At 31.6% G+C, this 22,238-nt stretch overlaps 1 protein-coding gene across 1 annotated transcript in view; it reads left to right on the forward strand.

The window, feature by feature from the left end:
• The window catches only part of LOC129907496 (protein Shroom), a 235,415-nt gene that overhangs the window by 127,789 nt on the left and 85,388 nt on the right, over positions 1-22,238 (forward strand). Inside the window, exons 5-6 of the mRNA XM_055983765.1 lie at positions 4,354-5,239; positions 5,307-6,767. Of these exons, the coding sequence (XP_055839740.1) occupies positions 4,354-5,239; positions 5,307-6,767 (2,347 nt within the window). The remainder of the gene's footprint in view (positions 1-4,353; positions 5,240-5,306; positions 6,768-22,238) is intronic.

The raw sequence follows: 22,238 nt of genomic DNA on the forward strand, positions 1-22,238 counted from the left end.
TTTTAGAAAATATTCCTTATCAAAGTCTAAAACTTCTCAAACTATGAAAACGTACTTGCAACTTCTTATAATATCAAATTTCGCTACTTCACTGTTTCTCAAGAAATAGACCAATTTCATATCTCGTCACGATCTTAAATTCCACGTATAAATCTTATACTCAACAAAAAAATTTTTTCATTATTCCATCACAGAAGACCATAAGAAAAAAAAAACCTTTGAAATTCCTTGCTCTAAATTAGAATTACACAAATAATGCTTTGAGAACTAATCAGAAAACTCAACAACAATGGCCTAATCACTACCTCTCAGGTGCAATTACCTACTCTTGAGATTTATTTTAAAAAAGAATTACTTGCTGGCTGACAAAATACAAAATGAAAAAAAAACCTAAACTAAACCCACGACACAACGTCTGGGATTCTTGCAAAAAAAAAAAAAAAAAATAATGTCCAATCACTTTATTTTTTTTTTGTTAATTCTCTTGCTTGCTTCTATATGCATCCAGAGCCAATGAAGAAACTATTTCATGGATTATCCAATCTAAAAACCAAATTACCAAGCTCAACTTATATACTTGCCTCTCGCATGCAACAAAACACTGCTGCAACTGCAACTCGCTCTGCACCTTTTTGATCAGTGGATTGGAAAATTAAACGGCAGCCATGAACGGGCGGTGGCGGAATTAACGTTCAACAACTGATGTAAAGAGAGAAGCCGCCAAAGGCCAATTGGCAGCTTTTCGTTAAAAGATTTTTCTATCCGCAATTTTGTCTACATTGCAAAGAGTTCTTTTTTGCAGAAAAAGAGAGAGAGAGCGAGAGATGCAGGCTTGAAAATACCAAGCCTCTATCCGACCAAGTAGCTTGTCTCTCTAATTAAATTCGAATCCGTCAGATTAATCGATCTGAAGTGCTAATAGAAAAGAATTTTAATTGAAAGATACACTCTTGATTGTGGACCTCTGGTCGAGAGAGGAATAAAAGTGGTGGTTTTTGAGTTTCCTTGAGTTTTCTTAGAGATACAACTTATCCTATCTGGTTCATGTCTAAAAGAAATAAGGGCAAACAGAACGATCGTCAGGTTTTTTGTTTTATTACTTTTCAAAGTCCTTGAAAGTCAACCTGGGGGCTTAAACAAATTTTCGAAATTATTGTTCTCTTGTCCGAGATTTTGAATGGCAACTGGACAAGAACAATAATTGTTTTTCCAACTTCAAAACAACACATTCTCGTGTGGCAACTCATGCATGCACGATTAGAGGGCCATTTTAGCCGAAAAACTCAATGGCTAATTTAGAATGCAACTGTGGTTAAAGGTTCCTAAAGTGTTAACAAGATCAATCACATCGATCACGCACTCAGCCAAGCCGAACAACAAACAATTGCATGTGGCATAAAGCTTAGCAATGAAACACAAGATCTATTTGATATTTATTGAGATAATTACTTGGCTAGCAATTCTCAGGTCAAGCTAATACAATTTATACTTTGGAATTGGAATTGTAAATTTAGCTGCAAGCATTTTAGATTTTGGTGACTGGAGATCGGATATCGTCAACCTTGGAAGATACACAACAAAGTTGTTGTGATTTCTTATTTGCAGAAAAAAACTTCGATTAGAATTAAAATGGATTTTAATCTGAAAAACGATGTGTTTTGAATTATATAAATTACTGCATTTTTGATCGAAAATTTTAATATGACTCAGGGCAAAACAAGGCGTGTTCTAAATTCTTGATTATTTGCATTTAAAAATCTGGTATTTTTTCTTATATGTTTATTATTCTTCAGAAATAAAATCCTAGAATATAATATTACAGAATTTCAATTTATTCAATTCATGAAAAAAAAAGTCAATCAAGAGAGGGGGAGGTTTGATGCCTTGTTTCCACAGTTGCATAAGCTACAAATTGCATTGAAGTAAAACCTTTTTGATAATTTCGTCTTCGACGCAGTGTTTCTAATAAGCCATTGGAAAGCTTGATTGTTTTATAAAGAAAACTGATTTTGCGGGTTGACTAAACCAACATGTAGAGATGTTAAACTTCGTCTACTACTTCTTTTAAGCTTAAAAACAAAACACCTTCTGGATTTACATTTTTTTTATTTGTTTTTTCATAAGTATGACCATATAAAAAAAAAAAAAACTTTTCTCAAAAAAAAAATGTGGGTTTCAGTCCCTTTTTCGAAAAAAAATCGATAGAATGATGTTCAACTACTTATTTGTACTAATCCTATAACTAGACATCGTTATCTTTCTATTAAGCCATTGAAACCTAAAAAATTATTAAATGAAATATTTTTTACGAATTTTTAAATATATGTTACATGAGAGTAACGCTGGGTTTGAAAGAGTTAAGGGCTCTCAGAATTTGGTTACTTGTTTATCCCAAATCCATATGGTTTTCGATTAAATGCAGTTCTTTTAAAATTTCTAAAAATCCCCACTTTGCAACAGTATTTTCCTTTATCCGGACGAAAGTGATTTTTATTTTTTGCAATTCTTTCACTAACGCATTGCCTTATAACAAGAAACAATTAATTAGTCAAAATATTTTTTATTTCATACGCCATTTCGCTCCAAAAAAAAGTTTTATTAAATTTACTTAAGCATATTTCGTTTGATCCATTACTTCTGGGATACCCAGTAAAGTCCTATTTTTGAAATAAAAATACATAATTTTCTTTGAACCGTTATTAACGTTACATATCAGTACCGTTTTTTGTTATATGACTTTCTTGAATTTTAACGAAATGTTAAGCTTAATTTAAAAATTAAGACAGGTTTTCAAAAACATCACCTCGTCCATCTCCATTCAAAAACAGATGTTTTCTCCTGAAAAGCCTGATTTTTTATGGTTTTATGTTTATTAAAAGCAAAAATTATCGATTTTTATTAATAAAAGTCTAATTCTACGAAGCTTAAATCATATGGCTTAAACAACCTAAATCAAATCTCTTAACACAAAAATGTTGCATACGCTCGTGAATAGACTTTTTGAAGGTTTTCATTCCATCTTTATTATATTAAATTACAAAAAGAACGGAACCATAAGAATGTTTTGTGCTAAAAAGTTAGTAGGTATAAGCTTCCAAAACACTTGTTATCAATCAATGCAGTGGAATTGACACAAACATGAAATTGAAAAGAGTTTCAGGTTAGTTCTTTGGAGCTTTTGATTACACTGGTCAACAAAATATAACTTTTTTTTTCCAAAAGGGTAATTCATTATAAACAAATTTGTAACGGTGATTATAAGAACAGATATTTTTCTTTCAAAAACTGTTTAAATTTTCCCGATATCTCTTTTATTGCTCGAGATATCTTAAGTATCAGTTAATAAGCCAAAGAGAAACTAAACTTAATCTAAAGTTTAAGTCACTGGTCACAGAATTTATGCAACAAGAACCAAAATATACCCAAGGTTTTTGGGTTACTGAACTCGAATCCGCAATCAGAAAAATTCTATTAGCCTCCGTTCTTGAAATATTACCGTTATCTTGCATTTTATAACGGTAATATTTCAAGAACGAAGGCCAATAGAATTTTTCTGATTGCGGATTCGAGTTCAGCAACCCAAAAAACTTCAGAAAAGTATATTTTGGTTCTTGTGGCAAAAAAAGTTTAATTTGGTTGGCCTGAGTTGTTTCTGATTCAAAGACCGCTACTTAAATTTTAAATATCTCGGGCTGTAAAAGAGATATCGAAAATATTTAAACATTTTTTGAAAGAAAAAACCAGTTCTTATAGGTACCGTTACAAATTAATTCAAAATGAACTACCCCACATAAAAACATAGCCTCGAAAACAGCCAAAATGACGTTTTTTGACATTTTCTAACGGTAATATTTCAAAAACGGAGGCCAATAACAATTTTTTGATTCGAGTTCATCACATCAAAAACTACTAGAAAAGTATTTTTTGGTTGTTGTGGCAAAAACCTTGTTGACCAGTGTTATCGATCTCTTTGATTTTTAAACCTATTTGTGATAAATGATCTCTATTGTTACTTAGCATTTGCTTTTAATATGGTCTTTCTAGGTGTTCAACAAAACTTTTATATTTGTTATGATGTTTTAATCATTATCTCTTTAAACTCTAGGAAGCAAACGTCTTAAATACTCTTGTTGTTGTTTTATCTACCGGATTTCCCAATCAATTATCCTACTTAATTTGAAATCATCTAACACTTTTCTGTCCCACTTCTCTAATAACCTTACCCATCTCACGAAATCACTTAACCTTGAGCCACTTTAAGACAACATTCCAATTTTCTACTTTTTACAAACCAAAATCTAAACTGACACAAATAAAACCCCAATTAAATTATCTCTTTTTCTTCTCTTGCAGCATCTTCGTCACAACTAATAGTGCACAGTTCGCGTGTACTTACCCCAAAACGGCACCAAAGTGAAAGTGTCCTCTACATGCATAACGATCAACAGTTGAGTCCACCAATCTCAGCCAGTAATTCCCCCACAAGAATGCCAGCCATTAGCACAAGCCCGAATAGAAGTGGCGGTAGCAGTGGCAGCAATTCCGCCAGTACTGGTGCAATATATATGTCACACCATCCGCAACACTACATTCCCCAAACGTCGACCTCGTCATCGGCGCTGTCACTGTCACCATCAGCGAATAGTTCTTTGACAAAAGGTGCAGTGGCAGCCGCGGCAACAGCCATGTCCTCTTCCTCCCCAACTTTGCTCTTTCCCAATCATGCCGCTGAGCTGAATAAATCAAGTCTATCGGTGACAATATCGCAAGCTCCATCACCAAATGGTAGTGCGATTGGAATTGGAGCGACTACCAACGAACAACAACAAACTCTTCATCAGTCGCTGTTGTCAATTGCTCCATTGTCACCATCGCTGTCCTCCTCCGCCACCGCACCATTGCAAAAGTCCTCATCTGCATCTCCAACCTTATCTATGGCATCTCTTTCAGTGGCCGTCACGTCTTCCAGCAATCTTGCTGCATCCTCCTCGCCTTCATCGAGTTCCAGTTCCTTCTCCTCAAACACATCTTCCGCCATGACGACCACATCCAGTTCGTCATATCGCAACAACCACCGGCTCTTTCCTGTTTCCACATACACCGAACCTATTACTGGCCCACACCAGCAACCAAATGCACCAAAACAACAACAACAACAACACGTCCATCTGCAACACAGTCCTGCTGCTGCGCAGCTACCCACTACTCAGCAACTGCCACTTCATTATCCGCAATCCAAGTAAGTAGGATGTGACATATTACCAACTCTCTGGTTACAACTGTTTTTCCTTCCTCTTGTTTTATAGATTGAATTCGCCGCAACCCACAAGCTGGCAATCGGTGGCTGATCGAATCAACGACTTTGAGCGGCAGCAACAGCATTTGCATCATCACCACCATCATCAGGCCAATAACGCCGCAGCCGCCGCCATGCAAAAGTACACATTTATCGATCCCAGTAAGACGCATCGAGTTTCCAATCCGGCCTTGAAGGCGTTCCAAAAGAACGCTGTCCAATCGTACTTCGAGCGACAGCAGCAGCAATCCAAAGAAAACCTGAAGCACAGTGCCGCCAATGGTGGCAACAATCTCCTACGGCCGCATTCTCTGCAGCCAACTGGTTCTCCCAAGGAAGTGGCCAGTTCGGCTGGGGTGGTTAGGAACTCGTTGCCAAATAACGTTGGTACAGCGGTTGTACCATCGCGGTACTCCAACCACCACCAACTGTCGAATCAAATCAATAACGACATCTCGTTTCCTGATTGCGGCAGTTCGCCACCACCTCCGCCGCCACCGCGATCAAGATCGCTGATGCCAGTGCGGCGGTCTTCATCCGCCTCCGAGTATGCAGAGTTTCGAGATCAGTATCATCGGGCAGCGACACAGGAGAAACTGCAATCGCAGTCGGTTAAGAATGTCACCGAGCCGGAGAAGATATCGTTTAATGATTGTGGAATGCCTCCGCCTCCTCCACCGCCAAGAAGCAAAGCTTCTTTGACAGTTAGACGCACCTCATCCGCCTCGGAATATGCAGCGATGCGAGAGAAGGCAATGCAACATGTTGCCAATCAACAGCAATATATTCAGCGGCAACTATCCAGTCCCATGGGACTTCCTTCTGTTTTCCTTACCGATGAGTGGGTGCCCGAAAGGCCACCGAAGAATCCGAATTTACGCATCCCAAGTCCAGATTTACCGCCTCCACCGGCACTGGCAACGGTAGACGTTGACAGCAATCTGTCTAATCAAGATGAACCCTTGCCACCACCTCCGCCGGAGATACTGCGGCAACCGCCGCCAATGAATAAACCGCTTTCGCCAAATAGACGAAATAGTTTTGCTGGTTCACCGTCCCGCAAAGCATTCTTCAACGCATTGCCACCGCCACCTTCAATACCCAAGAAACCAACTAATATGGATCTTATGCATTCGAGACCTGCTTCCAGTATGGCTCAACAGTCAAACAAGGCTCACAAGATAATTTTAAATGAGAAATTAAGCTCTCCGATGGCGGGCGATCATAAATCTGTGATGGTAGCTAGAAAACGTCCTCATCATAATCCGGCTGTGATTCCAATTTCTCCGATTCATGAGAATGCAGGAATGAATTTTAATAATATTGGCAATTGTAGTCCACATCATAATAATCATAAATCACCGATAAGAAGTGATGGATTGAAGGCTTCACCGCCACCACCTCCATTGAAGCCGAGAATGCCGATTAGCAGTCAACCAATACAGCCAATTCCTATCAGCAGTAAAATAAGGTAAGATTTTGAGATATGGAAGGAAGCTAGTTTTTGGTTATTTTTTTTTTTGTAAGGCACAAGATATTATTGTTTAGTATTTAATTGTAGTAAGATCAAATTTTTGTATCAAAATTTTATAACAGCATTTTCTATAAATTGAAAAACAAGATCTTTTAAGGGTGTCAAAAATCTTTAATTTTTTGACAGATTCGTAATTTTTTTTACTGAAAACCGTAATCTTTTCGTAAAAGACTTTTAAAGTTACTTATTTACATGAGATAAGCTTTTAAAAGGCTAGGTTTTGCTTTTATTAAAACGTAAGAAACAATTTTTAAGGTGCCGGAATTCTATTTGGCCTGTCAGTGTCAGATTGTCTATCTGTGAGTCTCTTTTTCAGGCTTTTGGGCTGTAGCCTAATCTAAGTCAATATTTTTAAAAATTGAATGTTAAAGCTTCCAAGTGATTTTCTATTTCCTATTAAATTGAAATTTGATTTTTTGAGATCTGAAAATTCCATTATAGAATTTGAAACATTTGCTTCAAAATTATGTAAAAAAAACTTTGCATTTTTATGGAAAAATGCTATGGAAAACAAAAACCGCGTTTTTTTGGAACGATTTTTCAGTTAATGCCAGCATTGAGGTGCTGTTAAAAGGAACGTTTGCTTCTAAAATTCATACGAAAAAAAAAATAGAAAAAAAATTAAAAAAAATTTCAGCCTCCTTCTATGAGTAGTTTCTGAGATATAGGGCTTCAAAAATCGCAAACACCCTTACTGATTCACTGACTCACTGACAGATCATCAAAATTATGGAGAACTTCCCTATATCGTAGAAACTTGAAATTTTACACGGTGATAGGACTTGTGGTGATTTTCAATTCAGGGGGCGTGGCATACGCCCATTTCCGCTGAATTTTCATCAAATATTATAGAGCACTTCTGATTATCGTAGAATCTTGAAATTTAGTAGAATGGTAGAGCTGGTAGTTTATACAAAGGAAAAAATTTAAAATTTGAGAATTTCAGCCAGGGGGCGTGGCAACCGCCCATTTTCACTGAATTTTCATCAAATATAGAGATTTTCAATTCTACAGCCATACCTCGCAAAAAGTAGTGAAATCACAACAAAAACATTACTGTTAAAAAAGAGCCAAGTTCTCCTATGGGTAATTCCATGAAAAAGTGGACACGAATTTTGAACAAATTATGCAGTCTTTTTTACTTTTTTTATTAGCAAATTACTATTTACAAACGGCAACTCTTTATGCAAGTTGCAAGAAAAGATTCTTTGTTGTATTCCCTTATGGATAGACATAAAATTCAGGGATTTTAATAATCTTAAAGCATTTTTATAGCATAAGCTTCCCAACAACAGAAGAATTTCACATGAAAATGACGGAAAAACAAGCAAACTGAAAATATGATGAGTCTAATAGTGACGATGACAATATCCCCTCATGAGTGCTAAAATAAGTTAACATTTAAGCAAGCTTCGTTACACACTATTCGGTTAAAAAAAAATTTGAGTACTTTTGGAACCACAAATCGCAGGTAACATGAGTTACCAAAATAATGTAACGTGAGTTACCTAAATATTTTAAAATTTTTCCTCGAAATATTGAAAAAATGTTTGGTTTTGTCACTCATATTAAAAGCTTGTAATTTTGTATGTATGGAATCTTCATTGAAAACAAATTGAGATTCTTAATTTCACATAAAAACTTCATACTGTCGGACTCTTAAAATTCGTGTCCGATTTTTGTAACGTGAGTTACCATCAAACTTTTATTTTTCCCAAGCAAATGTTAAAATTAAAGACAATTTTTTTAGTTAATTATGAAAGTAATAGTTATGCTCCATTCATGGATAGTAATTTCGTATCAATTTACATTAAAATTGAAAAAAAAAAAAATTATTTATGTGTTGGAAATTTTTGTGAATGTAACGTGAGTTACCATGGAATTGCCCCTATGTTGAAATTATGCTGGCACAAAAAGTACTGAGATGTAAAAGTGTACCAAGTTCTAAAGTTTGGGTTCAAATTTGTATCAATAAAATTTTGATTGTTTACTTGGCAATTTTTGAAATAACTTTAAAAATCGGTAATTAAAAAAAAAAAATTGTCAAGAGAACAATCAAAATTTTATTGAAACGAATTTGAACCCAATCTTTAGAACTTGGTACACTTTTACATTTCAGTTCTTTTTGTGCCAGCATAATTTCAACATAGGAGAACTTGGCTCTTTTTTAACACAGTAATGTTTTTGTTGTGATCAAATTTACAACATTATTTATTTAATTGTCATTTTTACAACAATTCTTTTGGGTGTACCAACAACTCTCGGGAAAATTTAAACCTATCGACCTTACTCAAAATACATAGGTTATATTATTATTTTTTAGTGTTGAATTAATTTTTATAATTTTTAATTTGAATTTTAATTTTTTCAATTTATAATGATTGGGGTTAATTGATAAATTTGCAACGTTTTTAATCCTGTTCTAAAGGTCCTTGAAATACATCGATTCTTTAAGGAAAATATACGTTTATAAGGAATTAATAATAATATAAAATACACGATTGGGGTAACACGTACTTGGTCTATATGGTAAAAGTTACTCTAATGTTAAAGAAAAGATATTAAACAAAATTAGTTTATTGAACAAAATTAGTGAAAATTTGATATATTTGAGGAATTTCATGTAGTAAAAAAAAATCTGTTTTTATAAATGACAAAACACTGTTCAAAATGATTTTTTACACAAAACCAAGTATGCCATTTGATTTCTTGTATAAAAAAGAATTTTTAGAAAAAAAATTTCGAAAATTGTTAGAGCCGTTTTTTTTTTTAAATAATTTTTTATACATATACAAAAATTTTCTAACATTTTTCAAAAAAAAAAAAAAAATGGTACGCCATTTTGCAGAAATAATTAATTTTCACATAAAAATTAAATTTCAAAATTTTTCACCAGCCCGTATTCAAAAAATTGATTTAAAAAAAAAAAATTTGAAATATTTTTTAAAAAATCCAAAAATGTGTTCTTTGAAAATTTTCTAAAAATTTAGGTAATAGTAGTTTTTTAAGAAAACTGACAAAAAAAGCATTGTTTTGAAAAACTGCATTTTCGCCTAACCTATTTTTTAGGATATATCAAAATCTATTTTAAGTTGATGTTAGTCATCGCTCATCAACTTCCACCATTAAAAATACTTTTGTGTTTAAAAAATAATTTGTTTATTTTTTTCTTTTTCATTTGAAAGAATCTTTTTCTTGACAGATAAAACATTTTTTTTTTTTTTTTCAAATAAACTTAAAAGTTATAAGGAATTTGTAAGAAAATGGTTGCTATAAAAGTAGTCATTTTAAAAGTGGCAACAATAAGTTTTGTTAAACTTTATTCATAACATAACTTAACAACGAAATTTTACTCCTTTATCTTTTATTTTAAATGTAAGTTAATGTTCATATATGTAATTGAATACCTATTTGGAAAACTTCTCTATAAAATCTAAGCTATTCAAATTCTGTAGCCATCACTCAATCCAAATATGTATTCCGGGCAAGACATGACCTAATAAAATTTGCAACACCGATATCTCACACACGTCTTGCTGTATGCTGATGTTGAATATTTTTGTGCGGTGTCTTGTCCATAACCGCATTAGATTTTTTTCATTTGTTATGCTCTCATAATTTTTAAATTTTGACATTTTTATGCTAACCAAAAATTATGTCGTACACTTATAACATACCATTGAAAATTGATTTGACTTGCAATTGACCAAATACAGGTTACACACACAGCATGAAGTCACAGCCACTTGCAAATTTTGCCTGAAGGTATTATTTTGGCAAAGGAACGCACGTTTAGTTTATTTTTATAGAAAGGCAATTATTGTTTTGAAGCCAGTGTATAGAACCTAAATCAGAATCAAACATAGTTTAGCTGTCATGTAGGCGACCATTACCACCAAATAAACATAAATTGAACATTAGGCATGAATTTATGGTCAACTTGCTTTTCGAGGTCAAACAGAATCAATGAAGCATGAATTTTTGAGTGATCCTTCAGGCAAACTATTAACCAAATAAAAGTGAAATTTAATATTTTTTGACCTCGATATATTAAGTTCTAAGGTTCTTTATTAAATTTTTGATTTCAAGCCGAAAATAGCGACAACCGTTATGATTCGAGTTTTTGAAGTGAAAACTTCTTTAGTAGGTATGTATCGTAGTGATTTGAAATACGATGAAACGAAAAATACCTCAAAAAACCTGTGGAGATCTGTTTCCGATGACCAGCCACCAGTGTAGGAAGTACCGTAATCTCAGTTTGAAATTTTGACATGCTTGGCTTTAAAAAATTCCTACTTTTTTGTAGGCATTTTAGAAATATGATTGAAGCGTCATATAAAAGATGATATATTAAGCTTTCGGATGATATACAATTTATTATAAGTTGTAATTAAAAAAAAATGGATTTAATGATGTTAAAAGAAAAAAAAGATTGATTTCCTTTTTTGATGAAAACTGATTGAATTCAAAAAATTCTAGCTCTTTTTGTAGATGTTGTATAGACATGGTCGGTATAAATATTTAAAGTTGAAACAATAAGCTTTCAGATGATATAAAATTGACTATAAGTTGTCATATAAAAAAATAGATTTAATGGTGTTAGAAGAAAAAAAATAATTTTTTTTTTGTTTTATTTTCCATAAAAAATGATTGTTTTGAAAATATTATTTTTATACTTTCTGCGCATATTAGAAATGTACGTTCATAGGTTTTAATCTTTAGGAAATTGTAAAATAATAATTATTTACCTTTATTTCAATATGGTCATTACTGAAACCTACAATTATTAACCTCATTATCTTGAAGCCAGAATGTTTTAAGTTGTCACTTCTACCAGATGTGAAAAGCACTAATGTATTTTTTTTTTTTTTTTTACTTACGAGTACTCTGAATAAGTTTGTTCTCTTTTAAAAACAAATACCTCAAAAAAAAATTTTTGGAATGTTAAGATTTTTATAATAGAATTTTAAAGTCTTAAACGTTCCTCTCCTCATCGTACCGTAAGAACATTGTTCATTTGACCAAGTCGTGTTGTGGAATTTATGGCCTTTTAAGACCTTTATTCCACACAAAGGAGTCGAAGTCGAAGAACCTATTACACTTTTGCAAATGAACCGTTTTTGTGTTTGCTTAGAATGCTTTTGACTATTTCACAGTTCACTTGCCTCCTCATCGATTAATGTCAGCAGCCACAAGAAAGGTGCACTGAGCTGCCATTCACATAGAAGTCAAACAACAAAAGCCTTTTAGTTCTCTCTCAGAAAATCATGTTTCATAATCCAATTAGGCAAACAATAATAAAGTTTTTTTTTTGTATAACTTAACTACTGTATCCCCAAGATGATGGTTGGTTTGCATGGAATAAGCAAATTTGTATCGTTTTTATTTGTGAAGTGAAGTGGCGCACCAATTCAATCATCACAAATCTTTAAGACAGAAACATGAAAATGAAATCGAAACCGAAAATAAAGTCAAACTTCATGGTCACTGTCAGATCATAAGAGTAGGCAGTTGTTGTTTAAAAGGTGCACGAATATACCTTTTTAAATTGAGACTCTTTTTAAGAAGTTTAACAAAGAAGCTATGCGAGATTATTTCATCATTGGGTTAAAATTATATCTCTCTGTGATTATTGTTATCCATTGACATTTAATTCAATCAAAAATGTTTACAAAAAAAAAGTGAAATCATGATTGAGGATATACAAGAGCAGGTTAATTGAATTCTTCCGAAAAAGAATACGAAAAGAATTCAACATCAGATTGATCGAGGACAGAATGTTTATTGTTCGATTAAAGATTATTGACCCGTTGGCGTCATCGGTCGGCTGTTTTTTGAGATGATTTTTTGTTTTGTTTCGAGATTGGAATGTTTACAAATTGAAAACCTTGAAATTCACGTTTAATAAAAAATAATAATCAAACCTAAAGAATTTTTAATATTTTGCTTTATAATTAAGCTAAGTACAAAAGTGATTTAACAACAATTGATAGTTTTATTATTCGTTGTATTGTTTTTAAAGTAGGCGTGAAACAAATTGGCTTCAATTGATTTTGCAAAATTGATTAGATTTAAATTTAAATAAATTGTAGGTCAATCATCTAATAAAGTTCAATAGAGTGGTCAAAGTTCGATGAACAAAAACAAAATAAGGAACAGGAAGGTTTACTTAAAAAGAAAAACAAACTCTACTAATGGCTTTGCTATCAGATTATGTACACAGAGTCACTCACAAAATGATTGGGTCAATTTTTGTGTTTAGTTAAATGTGGAAAAAAATAAGATATATACAGGGAGATTCACCAGCCCTACTGTGCTTAAAAGCTAGAACGTGCGATTGGGTTGGAAAAAAAATCATATTAAATATACTTAACATGGAAATTTTTTTTAAATCAACGCAACGGTTACACTCATAATTACATGCTATACCTTTCTGTAAAGCACAGTAACTCTTTCTTTTATACTGTTTTTAAATAACATGCGCAAGTACAATTTTCAACAGTCACTGAGTGTTCATAAATGTCAGAAAAAAAAATAAAAAATGACACAGAATCAGTTTTGTTTAGTAAACAAAAAAAATATTTCCTTTTTCAGTTCTCGAAAATATTGTTTTTAATAACCCAGAAAATGTGTAAACCGTGTTATATTAGGGTGGCACATACCAAAATACATTATTTTTTTCTACTTTTAATAGGGGAAAAAATTATATTAAAAAATAATTGATGGAAAAACATGTTTTTAATTAGGGTGATCAAAAAATTTGTTTTGCGTTTGAAAAAAAAAATGAATTTAGTGCACAGAAAGTTTGTTAAGTGCGATTTTGCTAGTATTATTAAATTCATATCAAATTAATTAAATCGATATTGGTTGAATTCCAAGAGTAAATAATATAAAATATACCATTTTTCTGAGCTCCCTAATACCTTCCTAATTTTTCATTATACACCAGCCCGAAAAATTAAAGGAACACAAAAAATTCGTGAGCTTTTTAGTGATTTTCGATAGGCATTACCTCAGTTAAAAATGATCGTGTCATGACAAAACAAAAAGAATGTGAAAGGTACAGTCTTCCAATTTTGGAATTTTAGTACTAAATTTCTTTTTTTCAAATGGTAAAATAGGTAAATCATTGGAACTGTTCAAAAATCAATTTTCCAAAATTTTGTTTGTTTTTATTTTTTTCTTAAGAAAGTTTGAAATTTTTTTGTTTATTAACAATTCTCAAATGAGAATCCTGAGATGCTTTTTTTGTATTCTTATGTACAAAATGGACTTTAAATACTTAACTTTTTTAGTCGAGAGTATTTTGTTTAAAAAATTTTCAAAAAAGTTTAAAAAAATTGATACCATTTTAAAGACAATATTAATTAATCATTATAAACAAAAGTTCATTAGAAAATCGTCAATATATTTTTCAAATTTTACCCACTGTGAAATATGAAATACTGAAAACATTACAGAAATAGGATAACATATTTATGACAAATTATAAGAAATTATAAGCTTCGCTACTGATCCATTGTGTTATTTTTTAATAATCACCTTCGGATGGTTTCCGCCCAACAACAAAAAATAAATAAAACAACTCAAACTCACGATTGGTTACAGAAAAAAAAATAAAATAGCACACCTTAGGAAATAAATCACCTTCAACTCTCCGTATTATAATGGCAGAGAACTGAATGTGAACAATCTTGTGGACATGTTTTTAGCTTAATTAGAGGTTCAAAGGCGGCTAAGCTATCAAAAAAGTCAACCAAGTCACTGGTTAGTTTGCAAAGTCCTGCCCCAATCTCAAAATGCACTTTACTGAGAAATTTTCAAAAAATTCGTGTGACAATTAGATGAGGGCAAACAAAGATAGGTGTCCCGGGCCGATTTCACTTTGACCTGGCACGAGTACACGCCTTTTTTTACCTTCTTTGGTTTATAACCTATCACACAAGAGTTGGGGCAGTAGAAAAAATAAAATCCGCCGCTCTCCCACTTACATAATATTTTGTTCTTTTTTTTTCACTCTCTACTCTAAGTCCGCGCAATGACAGGCCAAAACCAAGTTGAGTGGTGCAGCATCCACTACAACATGAGTCCACGATTGCAGAGTTATCGCCAACCTCAAATCTATTGAACTATGATTTCTCTGCCACACGTCTGGCATGCTGCTTTTTAGATAGCTGGGGTGTGCGCGCGACACTTTTCTTTTATTTTTTTGCTTACTTATATTTTTAAGCTTGTTCTGTTTTTTTGCTTTGTACCTTGCAAAGCTGAATTGTTCCAGAATACAGCTTATGCACAAGTCGAGAGTCAAATACATTCGCTGTGCACCGCAAGTTTGTTTAAATGAGGTTTGGACAAAAAACAAAAAAAAAAAAAATAGTATAAAGGTGGAAGAAAAAGGCTTCATATACTTAGCGCACGCGGCGGATAAAATGCTTCGATTCAACAAAAGTTGTGCAATAAATCGTGCACCAGAGGTCTCACAACAGTGCCACATTACTTTGTACAATATTTTATTATGGTTTTTTCTTTATGTTTTTTTTCTTCTTTTTTTATTTTCTTGCAACTAAGCGGATGTTGGCGTTGATGCAAAATGCTGCATTTATTGGAAGTAGGTTGAAGACTTAGTGTCATATAGGAATATAAACTCTGTATAAGAGTATATGTACAAATTGAGTGCAATTAAAGGATTGTTGCAAAAGAACATTAGATTCTGCATAATGCAAATATCTTCTTATCATGCAACACGTGTGAAAAATAATGAAGCTCAGATATAAAATAAAAAACAAAAACAAATTAAGGTTGATGGTTCTATTGCAAAACATACGAATAAAATTTAAATAATGAATTTAATTCATTAATTTTATTAAATTAAAAAAAAAGTTACGTATACGCCACAGTGCACAATGCAAGTTCGTCTGTCTTTGTGTCCTACAGCCTAAACGGATGGACCGATTAACATCAAACTGGGTATGCAGCGTTTTTTGGCGACTCTCCACAAGGTTTTCAGGGACCAAAAATAACGGTACCTGTCGTATAATGATTTTAGATAAGTTTAATTTTCTCGGAAACGTCTCCAACGATTTTGTTAAAAAAAATCATAAATAGTTTTCTATAAAAAATTATATCTTTTAATAATTTTTTTTTTTTTTTTTCAAAAAATTATTGATGGAACCTGCCATGAAACTGTTAGGTATTTTATAAATTTGATTTTAAAATTTTTTTAAAATTTTTAAATAAATTTTGAATTTTTGAAAAATAAAATTTTCGAAAAGTGGGCATATTTTTTGAAATGTTGATTGGTTTTAAATGTTTATTAATAACACTGTTTAACAGCCAAAATGGACATTCAAATACGATGGATACCATTTTGTTGTCGTTGTTTTTCCCAGCATACTTAGTATACAGGCTATATCTTGAGTAATAAACGATCAATCTGAAGAGAAGAACCAGCACCTGAAATCTGAATAAATAAGCAAGAAACACTAGAAAATATTTTTGGGTAACTCCATATGTTTAAGTGCAATGTATTAAAACATTTTTATAAAAAATCGGGTTTTTAAGGCAAATTTTTAATAAAAAAAATTTCTTATTGAAAAATTTTGCATGTGTAGTGTAGTAAACTCTCTGGCAAATATAAGAAGATATTTTACTTCAAAACCTATGGATAATTTACAAAGATATGACCATTTTTGGAACGTTCAAAATGTTCCACTATTTTTGTTAATTTTTGAGTTTTTGTCTATAACTTGAATAGAAAGACGAATTTGAAAATTTTTATCAACCCATTTTGTGTAGATAATTAAATTTCCTGTCGATAGGTATCCTTTTTAAAAATTAAAATATTGTAAAAAACTTAAGGAAAACATACAAAAAATATGTCATCACTGAATATTTTGATATTTCGATGCCTTGCTAAAAAATCACATTTTGATTAATGAAAACATTTTTGATACAGATTTATACGCAAGAGATCAACTATATGAAAAAATAGCTGAAATCTTGATTTTAATTTTTTAATTTTTTTAATTTTGAAAATATTTTACCCACAAAATGAGCTTTACCTTATTTTTCATTTGATACCAATTCTCCTTTCGAAAAGCAGAGTAATTGAATTGCAGGATTTTTAAAAACAGATTTTCAATGCAATTCGAAAACATTTAAAAAGCAAACAATCATTTAACACTGGGATTTTCTTCCACACAATTGCTTAGTTTACAATGTGCACTACAAAGATTTTAAGAGCATTTTAGTTCATGATTTTAGAGTTATATTTCGATACAATTTGACAATGGTTCTGTCTTACTATAACACGAAAAAAAAAAACATTGTTAATAACATTAAGGCAGTGAAAGGTATTTTTCAAACTTTTTTCAATATACAAAATTTGTGCCCAATAATAGTTCTTCTATACCAAATTTTCCTTACTCTCGAGCACACGTTTAAATTTAAAAGGCCATCAAAGGTTTAGGAAGAAACAATACATTCCTTTAGATATCATTTGGATATACGATAACAATATTACATATTACATTTGATAAGAAACATTAATATTAAATAATTTTTAACTCTTAATTTTCCTTATCTTTTCCAGGTACGTGTCAAATCCAATTAAAAGTTATTATTTTATGGTAAGTCCTCAGTTAATCTTTAACCAATGAATTGGAAATTGTTTGCCTATTTCCTCAACTTAATCAAACATTATAACAATTCTCAACGATTTATATCTTAATAAACTCCTCAATGCCACTATAACTACCCAAAATTCACCGCCTTGACTTCAGAAAATTGAAAGACACCCGCTGTGTTTCTAATAAATTATCAAATTAAACCCACTCTCCGTTATTGGCAGTGCAATTTTAAATTTTTTTAAACATCAAATCCATTTTGGCCAACTACTGCCTGTATTTGGTAATTATTATATTATAACACTGCACCTTTATTTTTAACAATTTTTTTACCCACGACCAACTAACAAAATAAAAAAAACACCGCAAAATTTTAAGCTTTAATCCGAGAAAAACCAATTTCATGCGCTCTGCACAGAAATCCACAAATCAAAGAACCTCTAAGGTCATACACATTGTATAGAGCGGTAGGCTTTGGCGGGTGCTATTCCGCGGTTAATCGCTATTTGGCTTCAAAAACCTCTTGAATTGCTTATCACAAATTAAGAGCTTCACCATCTGGCCGCCGCCGCCGCACCGCCGCCACCATGCCGCAAAATTGATCGTTTAAGCAAACAATTGGCGATCACACGATGGCTGCTTGATGGCTTGGATGAATTTATTGATGCCACGCCAAACAAAGCCATTGTGTGTGCGGTTTAAATGGCGCTAATTCCTTTTTCCCAGAGACTTGTCAATATGACTCTTTTGGGCTTGAAAACAATGCCGCCACCGCCGAAGAAGTTATCCTTCTTTGCAATTCACCAAGAACACCTTTTAAGGACATATCAAACGATTTTATTAGACTCGCGAGAGTGTAAAATATTGCAGCATCAAAAATAACTTTCCCCTGGTTTATAAGTCTGATTGGCCTATTGTCGGTCAATTGGTTTCGATTAGCTTTGTTTCGTTTTACATTATAATTAAACCATCAAGTGCACAGTAGCAGGATCAGTAACAACCGGGAAATAACATCATAAAGCCTAAAAGTATGCTACATTGCAATGGAATTTATTGTCAATTAATTGGTATCAGTGCTTAGCAATCAGAAATCGTAAATTCATCAGAGATGCAGATTGGCGGCGGCGGCGAACCGAACGAACGAGAGAGCTAACAATTTAATTTAGCGAGGGAGCTTTTTGTATTATACTGGTTGCGGTTGATTGTTGTTCCCAGTTTCAAGTCCAGTTTTGCTATATAGTTGCAGTGTAAGTACGGTGGCCAACTTTAAGTTGGCCATGATACTTCTTCTTGATGGCTACGTGGTCAATAAAAATCATTGAGAGCGAATGGATTTATGCCGCCTTGGGGGAGAGGTTGATTAGTTATTGTTATTGCTTCTATAACAACAGGAGAAGTGGCAGTAGCAATATCATGGAATAGTAGTTTTTGTTGTTACTGGTTGTTCATCTGTTGTTATAAGTTGGTCGTGTCGCTTCGATTCGAAAAACACATTTTTTATGATTCTATCTTTGGCGAGAGAGAGCGAAAGTCAAGCGCTTGTTTTATCTTAATTAAAATGTATCTTGTGAAGTTTTTGATTTCATAGTTCTCTCTCACTTTATGTTATTGAAGCAATCAAGTATTAAATGAAGGAAGCATGTTTTTATTTTCTAAGAATTTAGAGGACACATTGAAGTTAATAAAAGTGCATAGATTGTAATTTATGATGAAGTATTTGATGACTGAAATTTCTCAGGCTTAAATTTTGTTTATAGGGGGCTAGATTTTGCGTTTCATATTTTAGTTTAAAATTTTAAGAGACAGTTAAAGGTCCTTCAAACGACAGATGACAATTGCGATAGCCAAAATTAAGGATTCAGATTTTACTCGGTAAATAGTCCAATGTGAAAAATAATTTTTAACATGTACCTACCTAACATCACCTCCACAAAGAATTTTAAGCTCTTCTCAAAAATTTAAATAGTTTTTTAAGGGATCCAATAAAGCTAGCTCTTAAGTTTATGCCTTAGACTGTAGCTTGAGAAATAACATTTATTCCTTATGTTATAACTTATAGGTAACACTCTCTGTGTAAAAGGAGATGGCACATTTTTATCTGGAGATTGGGCCCAGTGTGTTCACTAACGAAATTGGTATCAAATGAAAGGTGACGGTAAGCACATTACATGGGTAAATATTTTCAAATTCGTTAGTGGGGTTTTGGAGATATTTGAGTTTGAAGTTTTGGATTTCACAATCAAGATTTCAGCTAATTTTTCGAACAATTAATCGTAGAATGCGTAATAATGGGTGTACGGAAATAATATTGGTATCAAATGAAAGTTATTTCTGTTGTCTATAAATCTGTATCAAAAGTTTTTTTCTTTGTTAAAAAAAAATAATACATATTAGGTATTTACTTCTCAAAAGGTGATTTTTTTAAACGAGGCATTTAGCACATCGAAATATCAAAATATTCAGTGGTGACATGCACTTTTTTTTGTAATTTTTCGATAGCTTAATGTGTTACCTTTAATTCTATATATAAAATAGTTCTATAAAACATACAAAAACATAAAACACAAAAACGCGCTGAAATATGCCTATTAAATAATAAGAATAGAAACTATAGTTCAGTCAATGGGGAAAAATCTGGAAAAAGCTATGACGTCAGCTAAGTTTGAATGCAGTATTGAAGAGGGGTTTATCCCAAGTACAAATCTCAGATTTCGTATTGTTTTGTCTTGTGGGGCGATCGCCATTTTGAAAAACGCATTTGTCTCAATATCTCGAGAACGACTGGTCGGACAGAAAACTAGAAAGAACTTTTTAGATTGGAAATTAGTTAATCTTTCTTTTTCTAGTACATCATTTTTCATTAGGAGTTATAATTTCAGAGTTACACTACCGAAAATTGTGTGTTTTTTGGTATTTTCAATATTTTAAATATATTAAGAGTTAAGTGTGGAATTACTGAGAATGAGATACTTTGCGGTTCTGTTACTCTGAAAGTACAACTCCTAGAGAAAAATGATGTACTAGAAAAAGAAAGATTAACTAATTTCCAATCTAAAAAGTTTTTTCTACGCATTCTATGATTAATTGTTCGAAAAAATAGCTGAAATCTTGATTTTGAAATCCGAAACTTCAAACTCAAATATCTCCAAAACCGCACTAACGAATTTGAAAATTTTTTACCCACGTAATATGCTTACCGTCACCTTTCATTTGATACCCATTTCGTTAGTGAACACACTGGGCCCAAAAATGTGCCATCTCCTTTGCTTAACCAATATTATCATTTATAATTTCTTTGATTTTGTACCCTTTATCGTCAACTTATATTTGTTATTTCGTCAAAACGTTGAAACGGTCACTGTGGTGTATGAACAAAATTAACTACTTAAAAAAATCTTTAATGGCGGATCCAAAAAATTTCTCTTCAAATTAAACATTAAAGGTGTTAACACTACACACTAAAGTCATGTGATTTTTTTTCAGAAGAAGTTTTTGGAAAAAAAATTATATTTTTATAAAAATAAAGAAAAAGAACTTACATATATAGTGGAGTAACTAAAGCAAACTATTAGGGAACCCGTCCAAACAGCTCAGATTTCGATTATCTTTTTTTCAAACGTCGGTAATTAAAAATACTTTAACGTCTATAGGTTAAGAATTGCCTATGTTGGCGAATTTTTTTTTTTTATTAAATTTTTTAAATGGTAAAATTTTCTCACAAACTGTCTTCAAACACAAAAAAAAATATTTTGAACTCAACAGCAACACCTATGTATAATTTTTAAAAACACATTTTTATAAAGCCATCTGTAAAATTTAAATCCACTAAATTTTATGAAGAGTTTTTGAAAAAAGTTTTTGAAAAAACTCTGAATTTTGAAAAAAAAAAATGTTAATACAAAAATTTAAAATAATTTTTTTTTTCAAACTTTTTCGTAATAAAATATGAATTTATTTTTAAAAAGTTTTTGGCCATAGGTATTATTAGTTAAATTTTCAAAAGAAAAAATTAATTCATATTACTGTTTTGAAACAAAAATTAAAAGTTACTTCAATTTCAATGGATTTTTTGTTGTTCATAAAAACTGAATTTTGGTATCGAAATAATTGATTTTCTCGAAGACTTTGACAAATAAGACTTAAAATTTTTTAGCTATCTAACTTATAATATAGCTACAATAAAATTAATTCTACTTTAATAATAAGTACTGTTAAGTGAATAGTAAATAACTTCATATTTAAATGTTGAAATTAAAAAAAAAAAAAAGTAAGATAATTTTTTTTTTCAAAAACTTCTATTATAAAAAGTTCTTCAAAATGAAATACTTTTGAATTTTTTTCATAAATTGTAATAAATATTGATATTTCCTTTTATGAATTCAAATTAAAATTAATATGGCTAAACATTTTTTAAAATAAATGTATTTTATTGCGAAAAAATTTTAAAAGCGACATTTTAAAATTTTTTCTATAATTTTTTTTTTTTTTCAAAATTCTGAGTTTGTGGATCAGTTTTTCAAAAACTCTGCATTCATTTAACTTAATTTTAATTTTACAAATAGTAATAAGTTTCTAGCATTTTAAAAATGTATGTTTAAATATTGTAGGTGCTGCCGTTGTTTTCAAATAATATTTTTTGTGTTTGAAGTCAATTTGTGAGAAAATCCAGCATTAAATTAAAACACTGACTAGTATATTCTACATGACCTAATGTTAAATTAATGTAAGTTATCATATTGACGCTCTTAGAATATCTTTATTAAGCAAAAACAAAAACAGGAAC

Source organism: Episyrphus balteatus, chromosome 1 (genome assembly GCF_945859705.1).
Source record: "Episyrphus balteatus chromosome 1, idEpiBalt1.1, whole genome shotgun sequence".
Lineage (NCBI taxonomy): Eukaryota > Metazoa > Arthropoda > Insecta > Diptera > Syrphidae > Episyrphus > Episyrphus balteatus.